Consider the following 27,626-nt stretch of genomic DNA (forward strand, 5'->3'; position numbering starts at 1 on the left):
CCCTCAGGCCCCGCGGAGGAGGGGAAGAGGCACCAGGACCCCCTTACACGGTTGTATCCCGATCCGGGACCCCCCCCGTGCTGGGCATCCCCGAGGGCCGGGACTCCCGGGGGGGCTCCGCTTCGTCATCGGGGTCTTCTGGGGGGGCCTGGGGGGCCGGAGCGGTGGGTGTTGGGTGCGGGGGGGCGGGCACTCAGCACCCTTGGGAGCCATGGGCACCGGCAGCCCGGAGCTGAAGGGTTTCCAGTGTCGGGGTGTCCCCGGTGCCGGCAGAGCCGCCGGGATGGGCCCGGGGAGCGCAGGGGCTGAGCCGGACCCCGGCCGGTACCTGCGGGACGAGGGCAGCGGGACGTTCTACAGGCGGGGACGGCTCCTGGGAGAGGTAAATCCCCCGCTCCGTGCCCCCCTGAACTGCCCCTCGGCCCCCCAGAGACCCCTCCCCGCTGGGCACCCAGGGGGTGTCACGGGGGAGGGTCCCCGAGGTGTCCCGCTGCGAGGGGGACCCACCCCATCCCCTCTGGGGAAGGGGAAACTGAGGCAGAGGACCGAGCTCCAGCAGCTCCGGTGCCACATCGAGAGACATCTGTGTGGGCACCCCAACCCGCGGGACCCTCTCGTGACCCCCCCACGGCCGCCCACTCCCACGGGGTCACTCGCAGGGCGCCTTCGGCCGCTGCTACCAGGTGACAGAGGTGACCAGTGGCCGGCGCTACGCGGTGAAGGTCATCCCCAGAGCCCGGCTGGCCGCTGCGGGCATCGGGGACAGGGTGAGTCCGCGGCGGGGACACTCCCCGGGGAGAGGGGACAGCACCCACGGGCTCCCCGCAGAGCCCTGCTCAGGTCTCTGGGTGGGTTTCTGTCCCCGCGGGGTACGTCCCCGGGGGGGTCCCCGCATGCCGAGGGTCCCCCCGGGGCTGCTGTGGGTGCAGGTGGAGCGGGAGCGGGAGCTGCATTGTCACCTGCGCCACCCGCACATCGTGCGCCTGCACGGGCACTTCGCCGACAGCGGCCACCTCTACCTGCTGCTGGAGCTCTGCAGCCGCGGGGTGAGAGCTGCGCCCCGAAACCGCGCCCCTTCGCCCCGAAATGAGCCCCTGCACCCCGAAATGAGCCCTTTGAACCCTGAAACTGCGCCCCTGCGCCCCGAAATGAGCCCCTGCACCCCGAAACCGCGCTCCTGAGCCCCGAAATGAGCCCCTGCGCCCCGAAACCGAGCCCTTGAACCCCGAAACTGAGTCCAAACACCCCAAAACTGAGCCCCGGGACCCCAAAACTGAGCCCCCTCAAGCCGGGGCTTCAGCAGGGCCCAGCCTGGGGTTTTGCTGTGTCCCCAGGCCCTGTCACACCATCCTTGTCCCTGTCCCTCTGTCCCCCGAGCCCCTTCATTGTCCCCAGCCCCTCCTTACTGTCCCCAGCCACTATCACTGCCCCGTCCCTGTCACTGTCTCCAGTCCCTGTCCCTCTGTCCTCAGTCCCTGTCCCTCTGTCTCCAGTCTCTGTCACTGTCCCCAGTCCCTGTCCCTCTGTCCCCAGTCCCTGTCACTGTCCCCAGCCGCTGTCGCTCTGTCCCAGCCCCTGTCCCTCTGTCCCCAGTCCCTGTCACTGTCCCCAGCCGCTGTCGCTCTGTCCCAGCCCCTGTCCCTCTGTCCCCAGTCCCTGTCACTGTCCCCAGCCGCTGTCGCTCTGTCCCCAGTCCCTGGCTGACATCGTGCGGGCGCGGGGCCGCCTGACGGAGCCGGAGGTTCGGTTCTACCTGCGGCAGCTGCTCTCGGGGCTGCGCTACCTGCACGGCCAGGGCCTGGTGCACCGGGACCTCAAACTGAGTGCGTGCGGCTCGGGGGGCATCGGGGGGTGACCCGAGGGTGGCTGAGGGTGACATGGTTCGTGTCCCTCCTTCCACAGGCAATTTCCTGGTGACGGAGCGGATGCGGGTGAAGATCGGGGACCTGGGGCTGGCACAGCCGGCGGCACCGCCCGGGCGGCGCTGGGGGTCAGCGGGGATGGGGGGACTGTGGGGCCGGGGGTCAGCGGGGCCGGGGGTGGGCTGCGGGGACAGGGGGGTTCACCGTGCCCGTGTCCCCGCGGGTCACCTCTGCTGTCCCCTCCCCGCACGCAGGGCACTCTGTGGGACACCCGGGTACCTGGCCCCGGAGGTGCTGGACCGCAGGGGACACGCGGAGCCCGCGGACATCTGGGCCCTGGGCTGTGCTGTGTGAGCGGGGAGCGCGGGGATGGGGACAGGGGAGAGCGTGGGGGCAGAGGGGAGAGGGTGGGATGAGGGGAGAGGGAGAGAGGGTGGGATGAGGGGAGAGGGAGGGATGAGGGGAGAGGGTGGGATGAGGGGAGAGGGAGGGATGAGGGGAGAGGGAGGGAGGACAGGCGGTTTGGAGGGGGGACAGGGAGGGCTGGAGGGAGGACAAGGGGTGATGGAAGAAGGATGGAGAGGCTGGAGAGAGGACAGGGGGTCAGAGGGAGGACAGGGACACTGGAGCGGGGACAGGAACACTGTGGGGGGGACAGGGACACTGTGGGGAGAACAGGGACACTGTGGGGAGGACAGGGACACTGGAACGGGGACAGGGACACTGTGGGGAGGACAGGGACACTGGAACGGGGACAGGGACACTGTAGGGGGCACAGGGACACTGGGGCGGTGACAGGGACGCTCCCGGCCGCTCCCCCGCAGGTACACGTTGCTGAGCGGCCGCGCCCCGTTCGAGGCCGCGCCCCGGCCGGAGCTGTACCGGCTGATCCGCGGCGCCCGGTACCCGCCGCCCGCCCGGCTCTCCGCCCGCGCCCGCGCCCTCATCGCCCACATGCTGCACCCCGAGCCCGCGGCACGGCCCAGCCTGGCGGCCGTGATGGGACACCCCTTCCTCAGCCAGGTGCGGGGCTGGGGACACAGAGGGAGACAGAAGGACATGGGGGGACACTGAGGGACATGTGGGGACACGGAGAGAAACAGAAGGACACGGGGGGACATGGAGGGGTCACCGCCTGTCCCTCCCCAGGGTTTCACACCCCACACGCTGCCACCCCGCGCCTGCCACTCCGTGCCCATCTTCGTGGGACAGGAGCCCCTGTGGCGGATCCTGCGGTGCTGGCGGGGCTGCGGCTGTGTCCCTGTCACCGCTGGGCGTGGCCGTGCCCCTCGCCAAAGGACCTGAGCCCCAACATCCGCGGAGGAAAACCTTTATTAGTGTTGGGAACCGTCTAAAATCCAGTCATGGAAACAAGCAATGGGGTGGGACGTGACCAGTACGAACGGCGCGCACACACACACACACACACACCAGTTTGCCCTTAAAACTGTTAACAGGGAAAAAAAACCCAAACAAACAAACCCCGAAGTCCAAACCCCTAAAAATAAAAACGGAGCTCTCTTCCCTGCCAGCCTGGGATGGGGATGGGGAGGTGCAGCTCCATGTCCCGGTGCGGTGGGGACACTGGAGAGGGGACAGAGGGAGCTGTGGGCTGGGAAGGAGGGAGGAAAGTGCGTGGTTTCCCTGTTCGGCTTCATTTCTCTCTCTCTGGAGAGAAGAGTCGGAGAAAAGGATGAAAAGCTCAGTTAAACGGGACGCTGAAAACACCCGAGGGGCCGGCACCGCCCGGCCACGCCTCCGACACGGGGCTCAGGGGACAAGGACGAGATGCTCGAGGTGGCCTCAGCAAAGCACCAAAGGAGCCGCTCCCGGAGCCGCCCCCGTGTCAGCGCCACAGGGGACGGGCCGGGGCTGTCACCGGCCTTCCCTGTCACCCGCGGGGGCTGCGGGAGGGAGGTGACAGCAACGACTTTGTCAGCACCGGGGTGGGGGAGCCTTGTCCCAGCGCCAGAGTGACAAAGGGGAGGGGACAGGGAAGAGCCTGCGGTGCCTGGGGTGGTGGCAGCGGGATGGTGGCAGCCACGGCGGAGTGGCAGGGACAGATCCCACAGCCCTCAGACGGCCTCACACAAAGCACCCGAGGCTGGAAGGGGTGGGACACAAACCCCAGCTCCCCCTGGAGCTCCTCAGCTCCCGAGGAAGCCGCTCCAAACCTTCCCCAAGCCGGGAGCAAACCCACCCTTTGTCCTCGGGGTTGGGAACTTTGTGCCACAACTCCCTGTGCCAAAAATCCCTGTGCCACAACTCCCTGTGCCACGCAGGGTGCTGGGGCACGCTGGGGACAGCCCGGGGCAGGTGGCACAGCCCGGGCTGGCTGCTATCCCTCCCCTTGGCGCCGCGGCCACAGCCCGGCCGGCAGCTCAAGGCCTGGCACGGAGCCCACGGGATATTTTTATCCCGGAATTTGTGTTGTTTGAAGCTGTCAGCTCGGTGTTTTCAGTCACAAACACCGACCCTCTGTCCCCTGTCCCAGCCCGGCTCGGAGCTGACAGCAACAGCAACACCCTCAGCTGCCACAGCCTGAGCCCCTGGCTGCCCCGAGGTGGTCCCAGGATGACCCTGAGATGGCCCTGGGACATCTGGCAGCACACAGGCCACGTCCCCAAACCTGCTGCTCTGGGAACGCCTGCACCGGCCACCTCTGTCCCCCTGCCAGGCAGGAAGGGCCCTGAGGGGCTCAGGGCAGGATGTTCCAGTCAATTCCCTCTGGGTTTTCAGCTCTGGGATCTCCCCATCTTTACTGCACAGCCAAGAGCTGCCCAAAGATGGGGAGAGCGGGACTGTCCCTGCCCTGGTGACAGCTGCGTCTGTCCCGGGGCACAAACCAAGCCAAGGTGGCACCAACAACAACAACGAGGCTTCTTAAAAGAGAAGGGGTTTAAAAACAACGATTCAAGTTTGGGAACTCCTCTCCCCCTCCTGCCCGGCTCCAAACGAGGCCAAGACTCACCCTGGTGCAGGAATCAGGTTCAAAGCTCAGCCAATTGGTGCGGGTGACCCACAGCCCCGGGGGTGACAAGGGCAGGTCACCTCTGTGTCACCGCAGAGCCCCGTGCCAGGACTCCCAGAGCTCAGGAGGGGCTCGGAGAGGGACCCTGGAGGGGCAGCTCCAGGCAGGGGTGGCCCGGGGGGTGTTTGGTGACAGGAACCAGGCGAGGGCAGGTGAGTGGGGCAGGAGCTTCCCCCGCCGGGGCCGAGCAGCCCCTCAGGCCGAAGGCACCGAGTTGCTCTCCACCTTCAGTCCCTTGCTGGCCAGGAAGGCGTCCTGCTTGGGCTCCCTGCCCAGGAACTTCCTCAGCATGTCCGAGGCGTCCACGGAGCCGCCGGGACGCAGGATGCAGGTCCTGTAATCCATGCCCACCTGCAGGCACACACACACACACACAGAGCAGGGACAGGGCTGGGACACCCCGCCCTGGCTCCCCCATCCCAGCCAGGCACGGGACCCTGTCCTTACCTTGCAGTTCATGATTCCCTCCTGCTTGAAGCGGGTGTGGAACATGTCCATGGAGTACACCTCGCTCCAGAGGTAGCCGTAGTACTGAGCGTCGTAGCCCCCGGCCAGGTGGCCAAAGGTGGCTGGCATGTTGGTACCTGAGGGGACACCAGGGGTCAAGGAAGATTTTCCATGAAAAAACCTCCTCCAGTGCTGTCCCAGCAGGTGCTGGCTGCCTTTGTCCCCAACCCAGGGGACGAAGGGAGGAACTTTCCAGGCTTTTTCAGCCTCGCCTTTCCGGGAGCCGGCAGAAAGTGTCCCCACCCCAGAGGAACCCGCTGAGCCACACAGAGGGACAGGAGGGTGGCAGCCCGTACCTGGGGTGGCAGGGACACCCAGCACCTCTTCACAGAGCCGGGCAAACACCTCCACGGGGTCGGCCTTGGTCTGCGTGTGCAGAGCCTGGTCCACCTTGGCCAGGACGATCTGGCGCAGGTTGAAGAGCCCTGTTCCCAAAAGGAGGAGGAGGAGGAGGAAGAGTGAGGCTGGAATGCTGCCTGCAGGGGTGTCACCAAGGCTGGTGGCAGCAGGGCAGGCTGGGTGGCACCTCTTTGTCACCTGCCACATCCCCCTCTCCGTTCCTACATGAGTGGGTTCCCTCCCCTCATCCCCTCAGAACCCGCAGGCAAGGAAAAGCCTTCCCTGTCCCCAGACAGGTGTCCCCTTCCCGTCCCCACCCCCAGGGGACATCAGTTCCCCCCTCACCCGTGTTTGCCTGCCGGGATTTGATGAGTTTCTCCAGCAGCTCATCCGGGATGGGGCTGCCCGTCTTGTAGTGCCTGGACATGCGCAGCAGCGGCTCCTTCTCCCACACCCAGTTCTCCAACATCTGCGACGGGGCCTCCACGAAGTCCCGCTCCACGTGTGTCCCGCTGAACATGGCAAACTCCGCCTGGGGGGTACGGCCAGCTCGGAATTCCACGGGAAAATGGGATTGGGGGGGGGGGGGAAACCCCAGCGAGGGGAGGCCTCACCTGAGAGCACAGCTGGTGCATGACGTGCCCAAATTCGTGGAAATAGGTCTCCACCTCGTCGTGCTGCAGCAGGGAAGGGGCGTCCGGCGTGGGCTTGGTGAAGTTGGCCACCATGGCGGCCACCGAGATCTGCCGGCTGGAGTCCGGCAGGAGGCAGCCGGGCTGGAGGCCGAAGCAGGCGGCGTGGCCGTACTTCCCTTCTCTGGGGGAGGGACAGGAGGCTCAGGGATCCTTCTCCCAAAACCCAGACACAGCCACGGCTTCCCCCGCTGTGGTGCTCAGAGCAGGAACTCTCAGTGATCCCCTTAGTGACACCCCGGTGACATCCCTGCCCCAGCACACAGCCCTCCCTCCACACTGCACACAGCTGGGAGGAGGAATCTCCTCTTCCTCAGGCTCCGCTCCCCCTGCTCCTGGATTTCCCCTCTCCCCAGGCCTCACCGTGGGTACAGGTCCAGGTAGAACTTCCCGATGGTCTCCCCGGAGGACGCGTCCTTCACGGTGTAGAGCTGCACATCTTCGTGCCACACCTGAGCCTTCTCCTCCAGGTGGAAGGTGAGGCCCAGCAGCTCCTGGTAGATGGCCAGGAGGCCCGTGGTGACCACCTGCATGGGGAAATACTCCTTGAGCAGGTTCTGGTCCACGCTGTACTTGGTCTCCTCCACCTGGTTCATGTAGTAGCGCATGTCCCAGGCGTTGATGCGGTTGTCGAACTCCAGCCCGCGCTTCTCGCACTCCTTCTTCTTTAGGTCCAGGATCACAGCCCTCTCCTTCTCCCCCAGGGGCTTCAGCTTCTGGGCCAGCTCGTCTGGGGGAAGGAAGGCAGGCAGGGTTGGGACGCGGGATCAGAGCAGCACAGCCGGCCCAGGGTGTCCCAGGGACGTACCCAGGAACGTGGCCACCGTCCGGCTGCTCTTGGCCATGTTCATCTCCAGCACGAAGTCGGCGTGGGTGCTGAAGCCCAGCAGATTGGCCTTCTGAGCCCTCAGGTCCACCAGCTCCTTCAGGATCAGGCAGTTCTCCTGCAAGGCAGAGAGGGAGGTACACGGGGGAGAACGGAAGCGCTGGGTTTTATCTTTTCTGCCAGAGTCAGGATTAAACGCTGGGGACAGTAAAAAATTCTCAGTGACCAGAGTTCCACCAGTGTGGAAAGAAACATAAATGCCAGGGGAGATCCCACTGACCTCTTTGCACCTGGAGTTGAACATCTCCTCCACCTTCCTCCTGGTCTCGGGCACGTAGCACTTCTTCAGCAGCGGGAAGTAGTGTGGGTACTTGAGGGTGACCTTCAGCTTCCCATCCTCCGTCTTCTCCAGGGAGTTCAGGAAGTCCTCAGGGAGCCCCCCTGGGAAAGAGAGCAGCCAGGGGCTGAGGGGGGAGCCCAGGACACCCCAGGAATGCTCTGGGATCACCCAGTGCAGGCCCTCAGGGCCCTGCCAGCAGAGCAGTCCATACCTAACTCCTCCCTGGAGAAGGGCAGGAAGGTGGTGTCCTCGTTGAGGTTCTTGTTGAAGTCTATGCACAGCACGCTCAGCTTTTTCTTGATAGCTTTGATTTTCTTTAAAAACCCAGGAAAATCAGAGAGAAGTCAGAGCCAGGAGCTGTCCCCACCTTGCTGAGCCGCCCAGCACTGAGCCTGGCCTTGGCTCTGACCCAGCCCAAGGGTGCAGAATTAATTGAGGTGTGCAGGCAGCCCAGGAAGGCTCCCTGTGGTCACACCTGGCAGGGATCAGCCACCTCAGCAAGGTCCTGACAGCCCCCTGCCAGCTCACGAGCTGCAGTAACAACCTCCTCTCTCCTCATTTCACCTTTTCTGCTGTTTTTAACCCCGTTTTGGGCTCCTCTGCCGGTGCATGGTGAGAGAGGGAGGCCCCTGAGCAGCTCAGCCCCCTCTACCCAGCCCTTGGCATGTGGGGATTTGGTGCTAATTCCCCGATTTCAGCCTCCCAGGAATTCCTAAACTCCCATTTTGTTAGTATCACCCTTTGGATGGAAAGGAGAAAGGGGATCTGGGAGACATCACCCAAAATCACCAGAATCAGGGGCAAAACCCCGCCCTGAGACTCAGACCCTGCCCTGAGCCCTGCCAGGGCTCCTCTCCCTGTGACAGGGACAAGGGGGAATGGATTCAGACTGACAGGAAGTAGGATTAGATGGGACATCCAGAAAAAATTCCTTCCTGTGAGGGTGGGGAGGACCTGGCACAGATCTCCCAGAGGAGCTGTGGCTGCCCCATCCCTGGAAGTGTCCCAGGCCAGCTTGGAGCCACCTGGGACAGTGGAAGATGGGCTTTAGGGTCCCTTCAACCCAAAGCACCCCGGGATTCCGTGTTCTCACCTCCTGTGTCTCCTCAGGGAGGTGGAGCCCGTTCCTTTTGCCCAGCTTGATCAGCCTCTCCAGGTACCTCTTGGCCTCGGGCTTCAGGGACGCGCTCTCTGCTTTCTCCTGGAAAGAAACAAAAAATTCCTCCTCCTGCTCAGGGAGCTGCAGGAAGCTGGGAGCTGTGGGAACACCAGAGACCCGGCGGCAGGTGGAAACACCCCCAGGGGAGGCTCTGGTTTGGTGCAGAGGTTCCTGTGTCACCTCTGTGCCATGTCAGTGCTTTGGGGGGGCATTTTTGGGGGCATCACCACTGAGGGGGGGTTGGATTTCCCAACAGCAAAGGGGAGATCGAGGCTCTGGGTGGGGGCTGAGCCCTCGATCCCAAATTTCCCAGCCCTCACTGAGAGCTGCACCACTGCAGTCACCACCCCGCTCCTGCACCCTTCCCTTCTCAGCTCTGGCACAAAAGGATTTGCAGGAATTCCAGGGGGGGTCCCAGTGTCGCCCTGATTTTTCAGCCTTCTGATGTTTTTACATTTCTGGACTGGAGCTCTCAGGCTTGTAACATGAAGAAAGACTGATGTTTTGTAAATAACACATCCCTTCGCAGGGGGAAGGACAAACTGATGCACTTCTGGTTTGACCAGCGGGCTTGCAGAGGTGTTAACCTCGTCCCGCAATGGCTGAACCCAAAAACAAACTTCCTTTTCTTCCTCGTCTCACAACCTGACAGGTGAGTGTGGCTTTTTCCTGTCTGTCTGGTGACAGGTCCTGGGTGGCAGGGGACGCACCTGGAGCCACACAATCCTCTGGTACACATCCTGCCTCATGCTCATCTCCACGTCGAACTCGGAGAGCTTCTTGTCGGCCTCGGTGCTGGCGGCGCGGATGGCCTTGCAGGGGGACACGTGCTGGGGGAAGTCCAGCATGTTCCTACGCACTGGGAGGAGAAAAAGGGGACAGGGCTGATGGATCCACGGCCCAGTGCACGCCCAGAGCCAGGCTGGAGCCCCAGAGCCTTCCCCACACACGCCCAGGGAGGGGTGGGATGCGGCTCCGGCTGCTTTTTGTCCTTTCCCTGCTGCCCAGCACTGGATTCCCAGCACAATCCTCCCAAAATCCACGGGAATCCTGTGCCTGTGATTCCCCAACAGCTCTGCCCCACAGGAGGTTTGGGGTGTCCTGTGCAGGGCCATGAGCTGGACTCGATGCTCCACTTCCAGCTGGAGGAATTCCACCATTCCTGATGGCAGCAGCATTCCCTGTCTGGGGGCCTGATATTTCTGGGTCTCAGAGATTTTCAGCCTGCTAGCAGCTGCTGACATTCTCCCAAGGAAAAAAATTCTCCAGGAAGTTTCTTCTCAAAACAATCCCGGCAAACAACTCTCCTTCCTCCAAACAATCTTTCTCCGGGTGGTGTTTCGCTGTTTCTCTGGTTTAACCAAAGGGATTAAAGAAGTGTCGTTCCTATTCCCCAACCATGGTAAGTCTGTGTCAGAACACCTTAAAAAAGGCAGTAAGAATTGGAAAATAAAGCCTTTTTTCTGTGCCCTTTGCCTTCTGAAATATTTGGAGTCTTTCTTTCGTGTCCTACAGCGACACCTGTTCACTTTACAGCTCCAGGTGGGACAATCCTTTCCTACAGACGCTTCCCCAAAAGCTCCAGGTGCTCCCTGTCCTGATGCAATTCCACTTGGGAGAACAGGGGAGAACATTCCCTGCTGCCAGCCCTGCAAAACCTCCAAGAACAGCACTGCAGGTGTTCTCCAGGCACCTGGATTCTCCCCCCAGGAGCAGCTGAACAGGCAGCTCAGCCAGGGAAGTGCTGACAGCCGTGCTGAGCTGAACACTCCTCCTGCTGAGCAAGAGGAATTATTCTTTTTCCTCTTATTTTAGGAAAAAAAAAAAAAAAAAAAAAAAAAAAAAAAAAGAACAGGGAGAGGAGGAAGGTGAGGCTGCTCCTTGCCCTAGACAAAAAAAAAAAAAAAAAAAAAAAATCCTAGCAGCATTTATTCCCCACCAAAAATGTCCCAGCAGGATTTACTCTCCCAAAAAATGACGGTGGGATTTACTCCACAAAAAAAAAAAAAAAAAAAAAAAAAAAAAAAAAAAAAAAATCACAGGGAGATTAGCTCTCCCAAAATTTCCCAGTGGGACATACTCTCCCAAAAAACTGCAGTGGGATTTACCCTCCCAAAAAAATCAGGATTTACTCTCCCAAAAAATCCCAGCAGGATTTTCTCCCCAAATTATCCCAGTGAGATTCACTCCCCAAAAAATCCCAGTGGGACTTGCTCTCCCAAAACTTCCCAGAGGGATTTACTCTCTCAGAAAATCCCAGCAGCATTTACTACCCAAAAACATCCCAGTGAAATTTACTCCCCCAAAAAATCCCAGTGGGATTTACTCTCCCAAAAATTCTCAGTAGGATTTTCTGCCCCAAAAATTCCCAGCAGGATTTACTCTCCCCAAAAAAATCCCAGCAGGATTTTCTTCCCAAATTATCCTAGCAGGGTTTACTCCCCAAAAAATCCCAGTGGGATTTGCTCTCCCAAAAATTCTCAGTGGGATTTTCTGCCCCCAAAAAATCCCAGCAGCATTTACTCTCCTAAAAAATCCCAATGGGATTTACTCTCCCAAAAACTCCCAGTGGGATTTATTCACCCCAAAAATCCCAGCAGCATTTACTCTCCTAAAAAATCCCAATGGGATTTTCTCTCCCAAAAACTTCCAATGGCATTTTCTCTCCCAAAAACTCCCAGTGGGATTTATTCACCCCAAAAACCCCAGCACCATTTACTCTCTCAAAAAACCCCAGCAGCATTCACTGCCCCCAAAAATCCCCAGCGGGATTTGCTCTCCCAAAAAATCCCTGCAGGAAACAAGGCACAAGGAGAGACATTGATCCACAGCCCTGGGGAAAAAAAAAAAAAAAGAGGAAGGAGGTGAGAGTTTCTTGGATCTTTTCTGCTATTTGTTCCCACTGGTGCCACATGAAAGCCAGGACAGCCTTGGGAATGCAGCTGCTCCTGCTGCCAAAGGGCTGTCCTTGGGTTAATTTGCTCTCCCAAATCTGTTCTTTGTGCTGGTTCCTCGCTGTATAAACATTAACTGGGAAAAAAAACCCCCAACATTCTGCTGGCAGCCAAGGGGGAGGGAAAAGCAGGTGACAGCACAGAGCTAAAAAAAATAAATTAATTAAAAAAAATCTTAATAATCGTGGAATGGGTTGGAAACGACCTCAAAGCTCAGCCCTGCTACGGGCAGGGACAACTTCCACTAATCCCACGTGGTTGCAAGCTGGCCATGGACATTCCAGGGATGGGGCAGCCACAGCTCCTCTGGGCAAAGCCAGAATCCCTCCCCAAAATCCCCAGGAAGATCTCCCCCGATCCCCACAAACCCCTGATCTCCCACCTGTGTATTCCACCTCCACGTCGGCCAGAGCCTTGAGGGTGTTCTCGTAGGAGACCTCGCCGCGCTCCTGGGCTCCCACGCGGTCGTAGACGAGCTTGGTGCTCTCGGTGAGCTCGGCGGCCATGGCCTCGATCTGCTCGGCCGTCAGGTCCCAGCGCAGCTGGCTGCGCACCGGCCGCGGGCTCTGGCTGTCCACGACATTCCCTAAGGGACACGGACAGCTCACACCGGGGACAGCACTGCTGGAGCCAGCGCAGCCCGGAGGAGCGCGGCCCCGGGGAACCTGCGGGCGGATCATCCCCCGGGCGCTCCTCGCCCTCCCGGGGCCGAGAAATCCTCCACCGAAACCCGACCCCGCGCCCCGCCGGGTGGCCGTGCCGAGGGACGAGGCCCAGCGCTGCCCCGCGGGGCACGGAGGGGACCTGGCGGCCAGAGGAGACCACGGCCGCCCGGAGGGGCTGCCCCCGGCCCGGTCCCGCTGCCCCCGGCCCGGTCCCGCTGTCCCCCGGCCCGGTCCCGCTGTCCCCCGGCCCGGTCCCGCTGCCCCCGGCCCGGTCCCGCTGCCCCCGGCCCGGTCCCGCTGTCCCCGGCCCGGTCCTGCATCCCCCGGCCCGGTCCCGCTGTCCCCGGCCCCGCTGTCCCCGGCCCGGTCCTGCATCCCCCGGCCCGGTCCCCTCCGCCGCTCTCCCCACGTCGCTCCAGCCCCTCGCCGTCTCCCCATGCAGCCGGTACCTGTCGGCGGGGCCATGTCGGCGGTGCCGGGGGTGGCGGGAGGCCCGGCGCTGCTGACGAGGCCGGGAGGAAACCGGGCCGGCCCCACGCACCGAGCATGTGCCCCGACCGGAGAGGCGGGCGGGAGAGCGGGGCATGCCGGGAGCCTGGAGGACCGGGCCGCTCCCGCCTCGCCCGCAGCGCACCGGGGCCGGGAAACGGGGACGGCTCATCCCCGCCGCGACCCTCGGAGACGGGCGGGAGCGGCCCCGGGGCGGGCGCGGGGCGGGCGCGGAGCATCCCCGGGTCCCGCCCGCCCGTTCCCATGGCGACGCCCCCGCCGCGTTGCCGTGACAACGCCACATCTCTATGGTCCCGGCGGGGGCGGGGCTTCCGCCTAGGGCCACGCCCTTTTGGTCTTATAAGGGAGGGGCGTGGCCGGAGCGGCGCCGGCGCGCCGAGGGCGCGGCGCATGCGCAGTGCGGGAGCGCGCCCGGCCCAGGCGAGTGTCCGGTGAGTGTGAGGGGACCGGGGACACCGGGACCGGCACCGGGAATGGGCCGGCACCGGCACCGGGCCCGCACCGGGACCCCTCCGCCTCCGGGCCCGCTGCTGCCGGGCCGTGCTGCCCGTTCCGCTCCACGGTGGTACCGGCTGCACCGGGGCCTCGGGGGCGGCACCGGGCGGGACGGGACGTACCGGGAGCGGGCTGTGCCGCCCGCCGGGACTGCTCTGTCTCCGGTGCCGCCGGTGCCAGCCCCGGTGAGGGCACTGTGTGGGGAGTGCCGGCGGTACCGGGGGTCCCCGGTTGCCTCACCGGGGGAGCGGTGCTGCCGGGGCTCCGGGGAACGGGGACGGGCACCGGGGGTCCCGGGGCCGGGGTCCGGAGCTGTTGGCTGCCCCGGGCCCGGCTCGGCTCTGTGGGGCTCTCATTAACTCGAGCTCATTTCTCAATTAAACGAGGCTGGGTGTGCTACAAACCCAGTTACGGTCCGGCACGGGCAGAGCTCGGCAGCGGCCGGCATGGAGCCGCTCCCCACGGGAATTGCCCTGGGATCGCTGGAATTCCCACCTCGGCTTCTGCTCCTTGGGGTCTCTTCGCTTTGGGATTTTCCCTGCCAGGACCGCGGGCTACCGGATTCCTTCTGAGAAACAATTCCTTCTAAATAATCCCGTCTTGGCTTTGGTGTCGGGACCGAGCCGTGCTGGGGGAGCAGGAAAATGGGCATTTTTCCTGGTGAATTCCTCAATTCTCCGGGACTTTCACACCCTGCAGCTCCTCCGGGGTGATTCCCTTGGAGGGATTGTGCCGGGCAGAGGGAGAATCCAGCCCTGTGTTATAAATATATATTTATAATCTTGTAAAGTTGGCTTTAGAATGAATACTCTATGTATAGTCGGACTGTATTATGTTTTATTAATAGAGTTTAGAAAAGTGATGAATGTGTTTTCTGATTGTGGCACAATGTAAATAGTAAAAAAAAACCGAGGTTTTTTTCTTCTTTATGGCATGTAAACTGAGCAAGCCAGAAGGTTTAGGGGAAGAGTCATCACCTTGTAACCCTGCATTAAAGCCTGCTGACTTTCTGGGGTTTTTTTATCAAAATGAGAACGACCAAAAACCTCAAGAGAAAGATTTATAAGACCCGTGTTAGCAGACAGAGTGGAGCCACCCACAAATAAATCGATCAGATAAGAGAATTGGCGATAATCAAACAGATAAAAACTGGAAAAGGATGCATTAATATCTATTGAATATGTAAACCAGAAATCCTTAAAACACAATGATTGACAGATAAGTGGGTGAGGCACCCCAGCTGGAACTTTGCTCCTCTGTCTCCCATTTGTCTATTTTATTTTTTTGATTAAACTTATAAATTTCCCCCAAGAGAGTGGAACTCTCTTGTAACCTGGAATATAAGAATATATTAAGAATGTAAGGAAAGCTCTGGAGTTCTTACCCTGACCAACTCCTTAACCCCCTCAACACCTCCCTGATCCCCCAGAACTCACCCCCAGGGACACCAGCAGCGAACCCCTTTGCCCTTTTCTCCTCCAGTCCATAATTCCTGTCTCTGCAGGTGTTTTTTGGGAAGGCAGGAGCGGTGGAGCCCGGCCCCTGGCAGCAGCATGGCAGACCAGAAGCGTCTGGCCTATTCCATCATCCAGTTCCTGCACAGCCAGCTCCAGGGGGGCAGCATGTCTCCGGATGCTCAGGAGAGTTTGGAAGGTGGGTGGCTCCATCTGGCAGAAATTTGGGAGAATTTGGGTGGTTTTTTTCCCCTTTTTTCTGCCCCCTGGCTTGGCAGAGCTCAGGCGTGGTCTTGGTTTCGTGCCTGAGGTGTTTTGGTTTTTGGGAATTTTCTGTAAACAGGAGAAATGTTTTTGTAGCTGTAACTTTGTTATTCATCCCTTTTCCCTAGGAGGGACTTTTTGATGTCCCTCAGAGCAATGTGAGTGAAGAGGTTTTGTCTTTGTTTTCACCAATCAAACTGGGCTGTGTGAAATAGTTTAAAAGGGGAGACACATCCCAAAAATAGAGGAATGAGTTTTTCATTCCTTTTCCTAGGAGGGACTTCTCTTCTTGATGTCCCTCTGCTCTGACCAGTGTGATTACAGAGGTTTTGTCTTTGTTTTCACCAATCAAACTGGGCTGTGTAAAAATAGTTTAAAAGGGGAGACACATCCCAAGAAAACAGAGGAGTCATTTTCAGCCATCTGAATCTCAGAGTCTGTGTCCTTGTGGTGTAAAACAGCGTCTCTCAGGACCTGTGGACAGCTAATTAAGATGATTTAACAGAAATAATTTTTGTTTCCATTATATACCTTTATTGTTTACATTAAGCTGCATTTATGCATTTTAAAACTGCTCCTCAAGTGATCCGGCATTGCTTGATTGGTGCTTTTATCTTGCTGGTGCATTTAGCCTGCACTTTTCAGGAAATAGGATTGGTTACAGCCCAGGGCTTCGTGGCCTTTTATTTACCTCTTGCAGTCTTGCTGTTGTGTTTCTCAGCCTCTTCTTTCTTATCACAGAACAATTTATGTCTCAGCAGCTTTGCTGAGTTGCCGAGGGTTCTGATAAGAATGATTGAAGCTGGTTTGGCTGGGGCACGGTGTGGCCTGAGCTGTTTAAATATTCCATTGCTACACCCGTGGCTGGAGCTTTTGGAGCTCATTGCTCCTTTTTGGGGGTTAAACAGGGATGCTGCTGCCTTGTCTGGCTGCTGATCTCTCCCAGGAGCAGCTTAGCTGGAGGCAGGGACGTTCCTGGGGTCAGAAACCTCCCTTGATCCCTGCTTGGAGATTGGGAGGGTTCTGTGGGGTGGGAGGTGGGAATTCCCTGGCTCCAGGGAAGCTTTTTGATGTCCTGGGGTTGTTTTCCCTCTTCTTCTCCCCCAAAACCCCGTCCCCTGGTGGTTTTTCCAGGCCTTTCCAAAGGGCAGGGAGGGCACATGGATCTTAAAAAGGTTTCCTTAAGGAGCTTAGGGTTTAGTCCTTGATTTGTGGGTCTGTGGCCGTGGGAGGAGCTGTGGGGTGGGGAGGGGGTGCTGGGAATGGGATATTTTGGGATGGAAAATGTGGCAGGAGAGCTCTGGGAAGCTCACTTTTCCCTGGGAGCAGCTTTTCCCAAGCCTGAGGAGAAAGGAGGTGGCTCAGGGTTCCCGGAGCGAGGGGAAATGTCTGGATCTCTCCTTGGAATTCTGTGGGAATTCTGCTGCTGCAGCCCCAGCCCGATTCACTTCCAACCCCCAGGAAATCCTTGAGGGGGTGGGAATTGGGATTGGCTCCATCCAGGAGGAAACTATCCAGGGAGAAACTTTGGCAAAATCTCAGGATAGGGCCCAAAAATCCCATCTGCTGTGGGGAAACATGGGTGGTTTGGGGTTCTTTTTTTTTGAGAGCTGAGGGAGAGGGATGGATATTTATTAATTAACGACCTGACTCTCGTTATCCAGTGGCCATCCAGTGCCTGGAAACAGCGTTTGGGGTCTCCATGGAAGACCAAAGCCTGGCTGTGTCCCAGACCCTTCCCGAAATATTTGAAGCAGTGGTGGGGAAGGTGAGCGAACTCCCCTGAAATATTCCCTTTTTTTTTTTTTTTTTTTTTTTTTCCCCCTGAGTTCTGCTGGATTCTCCAGCTCCTGCTCCCCTCAGAGCCCTGTGGGACGGGGGAAGCATTTTGGGCTGGAAAAATGGGAATTGTGGGCATCCTCATCTCAGCTTCTCCCTCTTTTTGGAAGGAGCTGGAAAACTCCAGGACGAGCTCGGAGCCCATCACGCCCTCGGAAGATGACGTGGCTGAAGCTGAAAGGCTCAAGACTGAAGGTACCAAGCCCTGGATAACGAGGGTTTGCTGCTAATTGGGAGGGGATCTTAATTCCCTGGCACCTGGGGAATGCTTGGAATGGTGGGAGGGGGAAAAAAAAGGGAATGTTTTTATTTCTGCCTCACGCTCTGCTCGGGCTCCAGGAGCATGGGGAGGGTTTTGGTGCCAGGGTTGTTTGGATCACTGGGGTTTTTATCCCAAAAATCCTGTGGGGTGTGGAGCATCCTTCCTGCTCTGTGCCTGGCTTTTCCCTGGGGGAAAGAAAAGTGGGATAAGTGTGGAAGCAACAGTTCCCCCCTGAGCCAGCAGCTGGGCTGATTTTTTTGGGATGCAGGATCAGGAATGCTGGAATTCCCACACTGACAGACCTCTTACCTGTGCTATTTCCATGGATCCAGACTTTTACTTTACTTTATCCCTGTGGGTTTGGTTTTTTTTCCCCTTTTTTTCCCCTCATGAAAACTTTCCCACTTTCCTCTCAGGGAACGACCAGATGAAGGCAGAGAACTTTGAGGCTGCCGTGTCATTTTATGGAAAAGCCATCGAGTTAAACCCAGCCAACGCTGTTTATTTCTGCAACAGGTACTGGGCAGCTGCTCTGGGTCAAAAATCACTTTTTTTTCTGTTTTAAGTGCCCTGTTGGAACCCTGGGCACGGAGAATTTTGGATTTTCTGTGCTGACAGGCACTGGCCCCCAGGAAAACTCTGCGTTTGTAGTGAGGAGGTGTTGGAAGAGGCTTCCAAAATGAAAAATAATAGCACTGAGATTCTGAGTGTGTAGTTTAAACCAATCAGATTTTGTTATTATGTTATCACATATAATTATTGTGTATAATTATACAATTATATTATAATGTGTATTATATAACTATCACATTATATTATGATGTATTATGTTATGTTTTATTATATTGTGTCATATGATATTATATGATATTATATGATATTATATGATATTATATGATATTATATGATATTATATGATATTATATGATATGATATTATATTATATTATATTATATTATTATATTGCATTATATTGCATTATATAATATAATAATATTACTGTTTAATTTTATTATATTATATTATTATAATACTGAATTACATTATATTATTTTTATATTATACTATATTTTATTATTATTATATTTTATTCTATTATTCTGTAATTATAATACATCATATTTAATTATTTTTATATTATATTTTAGTATACTATATTATTATTATATTTTATTCTGTTCTATTGTATTGTTTTTATTATACTTTATTATATTATATTATATTATTTGTTTTTATATTATACAATATTACACTTTATTATTATTATTATTTAATATATAATATTATATATTTCCCCCCCATTTTCCCCCCCATTTTGCCCCCACTTCCCCCCTAATTTTTCCCCATTTCCCCCCCATTTTTCCCCATTTCCCCCCCTAATTTTTCCCCATTTCTCCCCCCATTTTTCCCCATTTTCCCCCCCATTTTTCCCCATTTTCCCAGAGCTGCAGCCTACAGCAAACTGGGCAATTACGCCGGAGCCGTGCGGGACTGTGAGCGCGCCATCGGCATCGACCCCAGCTACAGCAAAGCCTACGGCAGGATGGGGTGAGGGCAGCTGCCCCTGGGAATTCCCACCTTTTCTCTGGGAATTCCCACCTTTTCCTGCTGGGATTTCGGGCCCCTGAACACCCCAGAACAGGGATTTTATCAGTTTGTTCCGCCGTGAAAAAATTCCCGTGTTTCAGGGTTTTAGGGTGGAAAAAAATTCGTATTTTTTAATTTTTAGCAAGTTGCTGGGGACAATTGGATAAAAAAGTGGCAAAGAAAACCCTCTGTGACTTTGATTTTAATTTTCTTTCCACCTTTTCTGATGGAATTTTTGGGTCCCTGGACACCCCAGAACAGGGATTTTATCAGTTTGTTCCGCCGTGAAAAAATTCCGGCTGTTTTAGGGTGAAGAGAAATTAATGTTTTTAAAAATATTTAGAAAGGTGGTGGGGACAACAATTGGGTGAAAAATGTGACAAAAAAAAGCCTCTGTGACTTTGATTTTAATTTTCTTTTCACTTTTCCTGATGGAATTTTGGATCCCTGCACACCCCAAAACGGGGATTTTCTCAGTTTGTTCCAGCAAGAAAAATATCCCGTGTTTTAGGGTGGAAAAAAATTTGTAATTTTTAATTTTTAGAAAGTTGGTGAAGACAGATTTTAAAAGTGACAGAAAAACTTCTCTGTGACTTTGATTTTTATTTCCTTTTCACTTTTCCTGCTGGAATTTTGAATCCCTGGACACCCCAGAAGTGGGATTTTCTCAGTTTGTTCCACCATGACAAAAATTCCTGCTATTTCAGGGTTTTAGGGTGGAGAAAAATTCGTATCTTTCAATTTTTAGAAAGCTGGTGAGGACAGCAATTGGGTAAAAAAGAATGACAAAAAAAAAAAGCCCCAAACTCCTCTGTGACTTTGATTTTAATTTTCTTTATTTGATTTTTCTTTGCTTTCCCAGCTTGGCCCTCTCCAGCCTAAACAAACACACAGAAGCTGTTGTTTATTATAAAAAAGCTCTGGAGTTGGATCCGGACAACGAAACCTACAAATCCAACCTCAAAATAGCTGAACAGAAAATGAAGGAGACCCCCAGTCCAGTAAGTCGTGGAATTTGGGGATTTATTCAGGTTAAAAAGGAGATTTTTTTTTCACTCTAAAAGCCACACGTGCTGCCTGGGGGAGAGTTAAAAATGTAAATTTGGGGTGGCGATGGTGAAGGGTCTTGTGAACACAAAAATCCCCTCTGTGAGTTTGATTTTGATTTTCTTTTCGCTTTTGCTGTTGGAATTTTGGATCCCTGAGCACCCCAAAACAAAGATTTTATCCGTTTGTTCCACCGTGAAAAAAAAATGTTTCATGTTTTAGAGTGGAGAAACTTTTGTGGTTTTAATTTTTAGAAAGTTGGTGGGAACAATTTGATTTAAAAAGTGACCAAAAAAACTTCTCAATGACTTTGATTTTTGTTTTCTTTCCACCTTTCCTGCTGGAATTTTGGATCCCTGAGCACCCCAGAACAGGGATTTTATCAGTTTTATCACCAAAGCTTTTATCACCAAAGAGCCTGGAGCTTCTTCCAGAGCCTAAAGGGGCTCCAGGAGAGCTGGGGAAGGATTTGGGATGAGGGATGGAATTCCGGGACACTGGGAAAAGGGAAATTTGGGTGGGATATTGGGAAGGAATCCCTGGCTGGGATGGAATTCCCAGAGCTGCTCCGTCCCTGGAGGTGCCCTGGGGTGGTGGGAGGTGTCTGTGCCCATGGCAGGGGGTGGGAATGGATCCCTCCATCCCAATCCCATTCCTGCTGGGATCCCTCAGGGCGGGAATGAGGAATTCCAGCAGGAATTCCAGCAGCTCTGGTTTCTCTCTCCTGCAGACCGGCGGCCCCGGAGGCTTCGACCTGGCCGGATTGCTGAACAACCCCGGCTTCATGAGCATGGTAATTCCAGAGCCTGGGAATTCTCGGGATAGAACCTAGCCAGGAGCTCTTCCCACATGGGATTCCTTGGGATGGAGCTTCCCTGGGAGTTTTGGTGTGTCCCACATGGAATTCCTTGAGATGAGGCCTCTCCTTGAGCTCCAGTGTCTTTCCATCTGGGATTCCTTGGGATGGGGCTTGTCCAGGAGCTCTGGTATCTCCCTGCGTGGAATTCTTTGGGATGAGGCCTCTCCAGGAGCTTTTTCCACATGGAATTCCTTGCGATGGAGCCTCTCCAGGAGCTCTCCCCAGCTGGAATTCCATGGGATGGAGCGTCTCTGGGAGCTCTGGTGTCCCCTCACATGGAATTCCTCGGGATGGAGCCTCTGGGGAAGCTTTTCCCAATCCCTGGAGCTGTGTGAAGCTGCTGCTGTTCCTCCAGCTCAGACAATTCCCGTGGGATTGGGAATTTCTCCTCAGGCTCTGCAAGGGCCTGGGCTGCTCTGGGCTCTTCTTTTGGCCATTTTTCCCCCCGTTTTTTTCCCTCCTTTTCCTGGATTCCCAAGAATTCCCAAACTTTCCCACCCTCCCTTTGGGGTTGATCCCGCTCTGTCCCTGCTGCCTCACCCCAGTGTTGGTTTTTTATTCCCCACAGGCCTCAAACCTCATGAACAACCCCCAAGTACAACAGCTGTGAGTTGGGTTTATTCCCTCTTGGTTTCAATTAATTCCCTCCCGCTCATTTAATTTTTTAAATTCTTTTCAATTCACAATTTTTATTTATTTTTAATTTCATTCTAATTTCATTTTTATTTGTTTCATTTTAATTGTTTCATTTTAATTTATGTAATTTTAAATTTATTTCGTTTTGATTTATTTCATTTTGATTTATTTCATTTTGATTCGTTCCATTTTGATTCGTTCCATTTTTGTTCCATTTTGATTTGTTCCATTTTGATTTGTTTTAACGTTTGAACTTCAAACATTTGAATTTACAGTTTTGAAAATTTCAATATATAAAAATTTCAGGCTCTCTCTCTGCCTCTGGGTTGGACCTTTCCCAGTGGGAATTTGGGCTGGGAATGTTGGAGCTGGAATTCCCACCTGGACACAGCCCTGCAGGGAATCCAGGGAATCCTGCCTTGGATGCAGAGCAGGGCTGGAATCCCATCAATCTGGGAATATTGACATCATTATAATTATTATTATTTTTAATTGTTCAGCTTAATTACTTATTTCCAGCTGATCCAGAAAAGCTGGTGCTGGGAATGCCATAATCCCGGGGATGGGAAGTTGCTCCTGTTTCCAGGTGTAAAACACGGGGGTTTTTAGGGAATTTAGGGAGTTTTAGAGACTTTTAGGGGGATTTTTAGAGATTTTAAAGAGATTTTTAGGGTGTTTTAGGGATTTTTGGGGGGATTAGGGGTTTTTAGGAGGTTTTAGGTGTTTTTAGTGATTTTTAGGAGTTTTTAGGGGATTATAGGGATTTTTAGGGAATTTTAAGGGTTTTAGGAGTTTCTAGGGTTTTTTGGGGGCTTTGGGGTTTTTTAGAGATCTTTAAGGATTTTTAGGGGTTTTTAGGGTTTTTTAGGGGTTTTTTAGGGGTTTTAGGGTTTTTTAGGGTTGTTTTTTCCCAGTTGTGACCCTGTTTCCGTGGCAGAATGTCGGGGATGATCTCGGGAGGCCACAACGCCATGGGAGCCGCCGGGAGCAGCCCCTCCACCAACGACCTGGCCAGCCTCATCCAGGCGTGAGCGAGGGGGACACCTGGGGACAGGGCTGGGGACACCCTGGGGACAATCCCATGGGACAACCCCATGGGGACAGGGCTGGGGACACCCTGGGGACAGGGCTGGGGACACCCTGAGGGGACAATCCCATGGGGACAGGGCTGTGGACACCTGGGGACAGGGCTGGGGATACCCTGGGGACAATCCCATGGGGACACCCTGGGGACAACCCCATGGGGACAGGGCTGGGGACACCCTGGGGACAATCCCATGGGGACAGGGCTGGGGACACCCTGGGGACAATCCCATGGGACAACCCCATGGGGACAGGGCTGGGGACACCCTAAGGGGACAATCCCATGGGGACAGGGCTGTGGACACCTGGGGACAGGGCTGGGGATACCCTGGGGACAATCCCATGGGGACACCCTGGGGACAACCCCATGGGGACAGGGCTGGGGACACCCTGGGGACAATCCCATGGGGACAGGGCTGGGGACACCCTGGGGACAATCCCATGGGACAACCCCATGGGGACAGGGCTGGGGACACCCTGGGGACAGGGCTGGGGACACCCTGGGGACAATCCCATGGGACAACCCCATGGGGACAGGGCTCGGGACACCCTGGGGACAACCCCATGGGGACAGGGCTGGGGACACCCTGGGGACAATCCCATGGGACAACCCCATGGGGACAGGGCTGGGGACACCCTAAGGGGACAATCCCATGGGGACAGGGCTGTGGACACCTGGGGACAGGGCTGGGGATACCCTGAGGGGACAATCCCATGGGGACACCCTGGGGACAACCCCATGGGGACAGGGCTGGGGACACCCTGGGGACAATCCCATGGGGACAGGGCTGGGGACACCCTGGGGACAATCCCATGGGACAACCCCATGGGGACAGGGCTGGGGACACCCTAAGGGGACAATCCCATGGGGACAGGGCTGTGGACACCTGGGGACAGGGCTGGGGATACCCTGGGGACAATCCCATGGGGACACCCTGGGGACAACCCCATGGGGACAGGGCTGGGGACACCCTGGGGACAATCCCATGGGGACAGGGCTGGGGACACCCTGGGGACAATCCCATGGGACAACCCCATGGGGACAGGGCTGGGGACACCCTGGGGACAGGGCTGGGGACACCCTGGGGACAATCCCATGGGACAACCCCATGGGGACAGGGCTCGGGACACCCTGGGGACAACCCCATGGGGACAGGGCTGGGGACACCCTGGGGACAATCCCATGGGACAACCCCATGGGGACAGGGCTGGGGACACCCTAAGGGGACAATCCCATGGGGACAGGGCTGTGGACACCTGGGGACAGGGCTGGGGATACCCTGAGGGGACAATCCCATGGGGGCAGGGCTGGGGACACCCTGGGGACAACCCCATGGGGACACCCTGGGGACAACCCCATGGGGACAGGGCTGGGGACACCCTGGGGACAATCCCATGGGGACACCCTAAGGGGACAATCCTGAGGACACCCTGGGGACAATCCCATGGGGACAAGGCTGGGGACACCCTGGGGACAACCCCATGGGAACACCCTGGGGGACACCCTGGGGACAATCCCATGGGAACAGGGCTGGGGACACCCTGAGGGAACAATCCCATGGGGACAGTCTTGGGGACAGCCTGGGGACAGGGCTGGGATGGACAATCCTGGGGACAATCCTGTCAGGACAATCCTGGGGGATAATCTTTGGGGGACAGGCCTGGGGACAATCTTGGGGGGACAATCCCAGGGGGACAGTCCTGGGGACCGTCTCGGGGACAATCCTGGATCCAGGGCTGGGAGTGTCCCAGGGTGTTGCCTGTGTCCCGGGTGTCCCCTGTCCTGTGTCACCAGTGTGTCCTGTGTCCCCTGTCCTGTCACTGCTATCCACTGTCATTGTATCACCAAGGTCTTGTCACTGGTGTCCCTGTCCTGTGTCACCAGTGTCTTGTCACTGCTGTCCCCTGCTGTCCCCTTTGGCCCCTGTGTCCTCTGTCCCGTGTCCATCCTGTCCTCTTGGCTGTGGTGTCCTGTGTACCAGCCTCCCATGTCCCCTGGCTCCTTGTGTCACCACTGTCCCCTGATGTCCCCAGTGTCCTCATGAGTCCCCGAGTGTCCCCATGATCCCCTGATGTCCCTGCTGTCCCTGTGTGTCCCATGATGTCCCTGCTGTCTCCATGTCCCCTGATGACCCTGTGTCCCTGCTGTCCCCTATGTCCCTGATTTCCGTGATATCCCGTGTGCCTGATGTCCCCTGTGTCCTCATGTCCCTGCTATCCCCTCTATCCCTGATGTCCCTTCTGTCCCCTCTGTCCCTGTTGTCCCTGTGTCCCCTCTATACCCATGTGATGTGTCCCTGCTGTTCCCATCCCCTGCTGTCCCCCTGTCCCCTGCTGTCCCTGATGTCCCCATGTCCCTGATGTCTCTGATGTCCCCACTGTCCCCTCTATCCCTGATGTCCCCTCTGTCCCTGTGTCCCCTCTATCCCCATGCGATGTGTCCCTGCTGTCCCCCTGTCCCCTGCTGTCCCCTCTATCCCCATGCGATGTGTCCCTGCTGTCCCCCTGTCCCCTGCTGTCCCCTCTATCCCCATGCGATGTGTCCCTGCTGTCCCCCTGTCCCCTGCTGTCCCCTCTATCCCCATGCGATGTGTCCCTGCTGTCCCCCTGTCCCCTGCTGTCCCCTCTATCCCCATGCGATGTGTCCCTGCTGTCCCCCTGTCCCCTGCTGTCCCCTCTATCCCCATGCGATGTGTCCCTGCTGTCCCCCTGTCCCCTGGTGTCCCTGTGTCCCCTCTATCCCCATGCGATGTGTCCCTGCTGTCCCCTCTATCCCCATGCGATGTGTCCCTGCTGTCCCCCGGTGTCCCTGATGTCCCCTCTGCTGTCCCAGGGGCCAGCAGTTTGCTCAGCAGATGCAGCAGCAGAACCCGGAGCTGATCGAGCAGCTGCGCAGTCAGATCCGCAGCCGCACCCCCAGCGCCAGCAACGAGGAGCAGCAGGAGTGAGGTGGGGGCTCCCCCGCTTCTCACCCAATTATCCTTTGAAGTGGTTTAAAATTACTTAAAATGAAATTTATTCGAGATGCTCCTGGCTGAATTCTAATTTAAAATGTCTTTTAAATATTCAAAATGCTGCACGGCCAAACTTTGTTCAAACCTTGAAAGGAAATTGTGTTAAAAATCCTAAATGGTGAAACAATTAAAAATCTTTAAAAATTTATTAAAGCGATTTTTGGCCGCTCTTTATTTTTTCCTTAAAACTTTGTGAGAATGAGGTTTTAAAATTCAGTCTTAAATGTTCAAAATTGGAAATCGAAATGTTTCAGGTTGAAATGTTTCAGATTGAAATGTTAATTGAAATGAAATCAAAATAAAAGAAATTAAAATAAGAATTTAAAATAAATTAATAACGTGAATTGAAAAGAATGAAAAGTTACATTAAAATTAATGAAGTTAAAATTAAAACCATTGAAATGAGATAAAAATAATTTAGGTTAAAATAATTTAAAATAATGAAACATATGAATTTTTAAATTTGGGTTCAATATAATGAAAATCAATTAAAATACAAAGAAATTAGAATTGAAATGAGTTAAAGTTAAATTGAAATACAATAAATTCAAAGAAACGAAATTGAAATAAATGGATTTAAAATCAATTAAATTTACAATAAATTAGATTTAAATAAAAAATCAAGTAAATTAAAATAAAAAATTAAAATAAAAATAAATTAAAATAAACTAAAAAAAAAACCTAAAAGAAATCAAAGTCAAAATGAAACAAAATAAAAGAATTAAACTCCTATTTCCCAGAGCTGAATTCCCTGTTTTTCCTCTCTCTGCAGCCCCTGGAAGTTCCGGATTTTGCTTTTCCAGCTGGGAGCCACGTCCGTGTCACCGTTTCTTGACTTGGAAGTGTCCGAGAGGGGGAAAAAAACCCCAAAAATACATCGGATAAAAACCCAAAAAAAAAATCCCAAATCCTTCCGTGCCCTGCATGTCACCGAGAATTCCCCATTTCCCTGCCCTGCAAATCCTTTTTTTCCCCTTTTTCCCAATTTTTTGGGGTTTTTTTTTCCCCTCCTGGCAGCCCCAGAACTCCGAATTTCCCACCTGGACTGAGAAAATTCTCCTGGAAATTCCCAATTTTGCTGCCTGGGGGGTTTTTATTCTCAATTTTGGGGTTTTTTTTGGAGGATTTTGGAGCAAATTCTTCCTTGTTTTTTTCCCCCCCTCTCGGGAGCCACTTCCAAGAAGTGTTTGAGTGAGAATTCCCGGGATTTTCCACCCTTGGGAATGAGGCTTTTACTCCAAATTTGGGATTTTTTCAGGAATTTTGCTGCATCCACAGGGGGAGGTTGTTTTTTTTTTTCCAATCCCCCCCCCCAAAAAAAATTCCTGGAAAATCCCATTTGGTGTGAGGCGACACTGGAGAGAAAAATTAAAATAAAAATGGGAATTTCTCCCCTGGAATGTGAACGGGGGGAAGGAGCGAAGGTGTTTTTAGTGTGTTTAAAGGAGGATTTTTTTTTTTTCTGAATTATTTTAATTTTTTTTTTAAATTGCATGTCAGTGCTCGGCCTGGCTGGGGTGAAGTGGAGGGAACCCAAAAATTCCCCCCAAATTCGGATTTAAAACTCCAGGATCTGGGCAGGGAGAAACTCCAGGAGCCGCCTCAAATCCCAGCTCGGTGAGACCAGAGAGGATTTTTGGGTTTGTGGGGTTTTTTTTAAATCCAAACTGGATTTTAACGGGATTTTTGGCTCCTGGGGAAGGAAGGAGCCCCCTCTGGAATGTTGAGGAGACGGGGGAAAAAAAAAAAATCATGGGAAAAAAAAAAAAAAAAAGTGATTTTTTTTTTTTTTTGGCTCGAGGCTCCGTGGAATTCGTGTGGTTCGTGTCACTCGTGAGGAATAAAAATAACATTTGGACACTTTGGTTGTTTATCCTGGTTGTGCTCGGGTGATTTTCCAGAACTTTCTGTGGCCTCAGGGCTCTGGAACACATTGTATCCCAAATTTTCTCCCAATTTTCCCAGTTTTCCCCCCAATTTTCCCAAATTTTTTTTTCCCCAATTTTTCCAACTTTATGGAACTTTCAATGGAATTTTACGAAACTTTATGGAATTTAATGGGATTTTCAGGTGGGCCTCAGCTCTCCTTGCAGCTGCCATTGGTGCGGTTTGATCACAGAGCGGCAGGAGCAGGAGATGTTGGGACGCACTGTTCCATTCCCGGTTTTCCCGTTCCCGGTTTTCCCGTTCCCGGTAATCCC

General features: G+C 54.8%; 3 protein-coding genes across 3 annotated transcripts; 2 read left to right on the forward strand and 1 right to left on the reverse strand.

Moving 5' to 3' along the window:
* Window positions 1-185: 185 nt before the first annotated feature.
* Window positions 186-3,393, forward strand: LOC136302128 (inactive serine/threonine-protein kinase PLK5-like). The gene is made up of 8 exons (XM_066205452.1): window positions 186-382; window positions 660-767; window positions 930-1,046; window positions 1,694-1,823; window positions 1,903-1,990; window positions 2,117-2,212; window positions 2,687-2,885; window positions 3,012-3,393. The coding sequence occupies exons 1-8, from the start codon at window positions 212-214 to the stop codon at window positions 3,165-3,167; spliced, it is 1,065 nt and encodes a 354-aa protein (XP_066061549.1). The 5' UTR covers window positions 186-211; the 3' UTR covers window positions 3,168-3,393.
* Window positions 3,394-4,987: 1,594 nt separating this feature from the next.
* Window positions 4,988-12,939, reverse strand: THOP1 (thimet oligopeptidase 1). The gene is made up of 13 exons (XM_066205441.1): window positions 12,825-12,939; window positions 12,093-12,296; window positions 9,467-9,615; window positions 8,691-8,798; window positions 7,809-7,911; window positions 7,538-7,698; window positions 7,240-7,375; window positions 6,795-7,161; window positions 6,354-6,555; window positions 6,085-6,271; window positions 5,697-5,825; window positions 5,341-5,477; window positions 4,988-5,244 (listed from the first exon to the last, which is right to left on the reverse strand). The coding sequence occupies exons 1-13, from the start codon at window positions 12,838-12,840 to the stop codon at window positions 5,089-5,091; spliced, it is 2,055 nt and encodes a 684-aa protein (XP_066061538.1). The 5' UTR covers window positions 12,841-12,939; the 3' UTR covers window positions 4,988-5,088.
* A 327-nt stretch (window positions 12,940-13,266) lies between these two features.
* Window positions 13,267-27,286, forward strand: SGTA (small glutamine rich tetratricopeptide repeat co-chaperone alpha). The gene is made up of 12 exons (XM_066205453.1): window positions 13,267-13,316; window positions 14,885-15,033; window positions 16,763-16,866; window positions 17,048-17,132; window positions 17,616-17,715; window positions 18,643-18,747; window positions 19,649-19,787; window positions 20,564-20,626; window positions 21,261-21,298; window positions 22,266-22,355; window positions 25,245-25,360; window positions 26,198-27,286. Exons 1-11 carry the CDS (start codon window positions 13,276-13,278, stop codon window positions 25,357-25,359), a joined length of 1,029 nt encoding a protein of 342 aa, XP_066061550.1. The 5' UTR covers window positions 13,267-13,275; the 3' UTR covers window position 25,360; window positions 26,198-27,286.
* Window positions 27,287-27,626: the final 340 nt, after the last annotated feature.

Source organism: Chamaea fasciata, unplaced genomic scaffold (genome assembly GCF_029207755.1).
Source record: "Chamaea fasciata isolate MVZ Bird 193981 ecotype frontalis unplaced genomic scaffold, bChaFas1.0.hap1 SCAF_28, whole genome shotgun sequence".
Classification (NCBI taxonomy): domain Eukaryota; kingdom Metazoa; phylum Chordata; class Aves; order Passeriformes; family Sylviidae; genus Chamaea; species Chamaea fasciata.

Excerpts from the sequence above, each read along its gene's own strand:
- THOP1 (XM_066205441.1), bottom strand. Across the intron at positions 8,799-9,466 it reads AGAGGATTGTGTGGCTCCAG|GAGAAAGCAGAGAGCGCGTC; the intron begins GTGCGTCCCCTG and ends GTTTCTTTCCAG. Across the intron at positions 7,162-7,239 it reads GACGGTGGCCACGTTCCTGG|ACGAGCTGGCCCAGAAGCTG; the intron begins GTACGTCCCTGG and ends TCCTTCCCCCAG.
- LOC136302128 (XM_066205452.1), top strand. The coding sequence starts at position 212 with ATGGGCACCGGCAGCCCGGAGCTGAAGGGTTTCCAGTGTCGGGGTGTC. Across the intron at positions 1,047-1,693 it reads TGGAGCTCTGCAGCCGCGGG|TCCCTGGCTGACATCGTGCG; the intron begins GTGAGAGCTGCG and ends CTCTGTCCCCAG. Across the intron at positions 2,213-2,686 it reads TGGGCCCTGGGCTGTGCTGT|GTACACGTTGCTGAGCGGCC; the intron begins GTGAGCGGGGAG and ends GCTCCCCCGCAG.
- SGTA (XM_066205453.1), top strand. The coding sequence starts at position 13,276 with ATGCGCAGTGCGGGAGCGCGCCCGGCCCAGGCGAGTGTCCG. Across the intron at positions 20,627-21,260 it reads ACCCCGGCTTCATGAGCATG|GCCTCAAACCTCATGAACAA; the intron begins GTAATTCCAGAG and ends TATTCCCCACAG. Across the intron at positions 22,356-25,244 it reads CTGGCCAGCCTCATCCAGGC|GGGCCAGCAGTTTGCTCAGC; the intron begins GTGAGCGAGGGG and ends CTGCTGTCCCAG.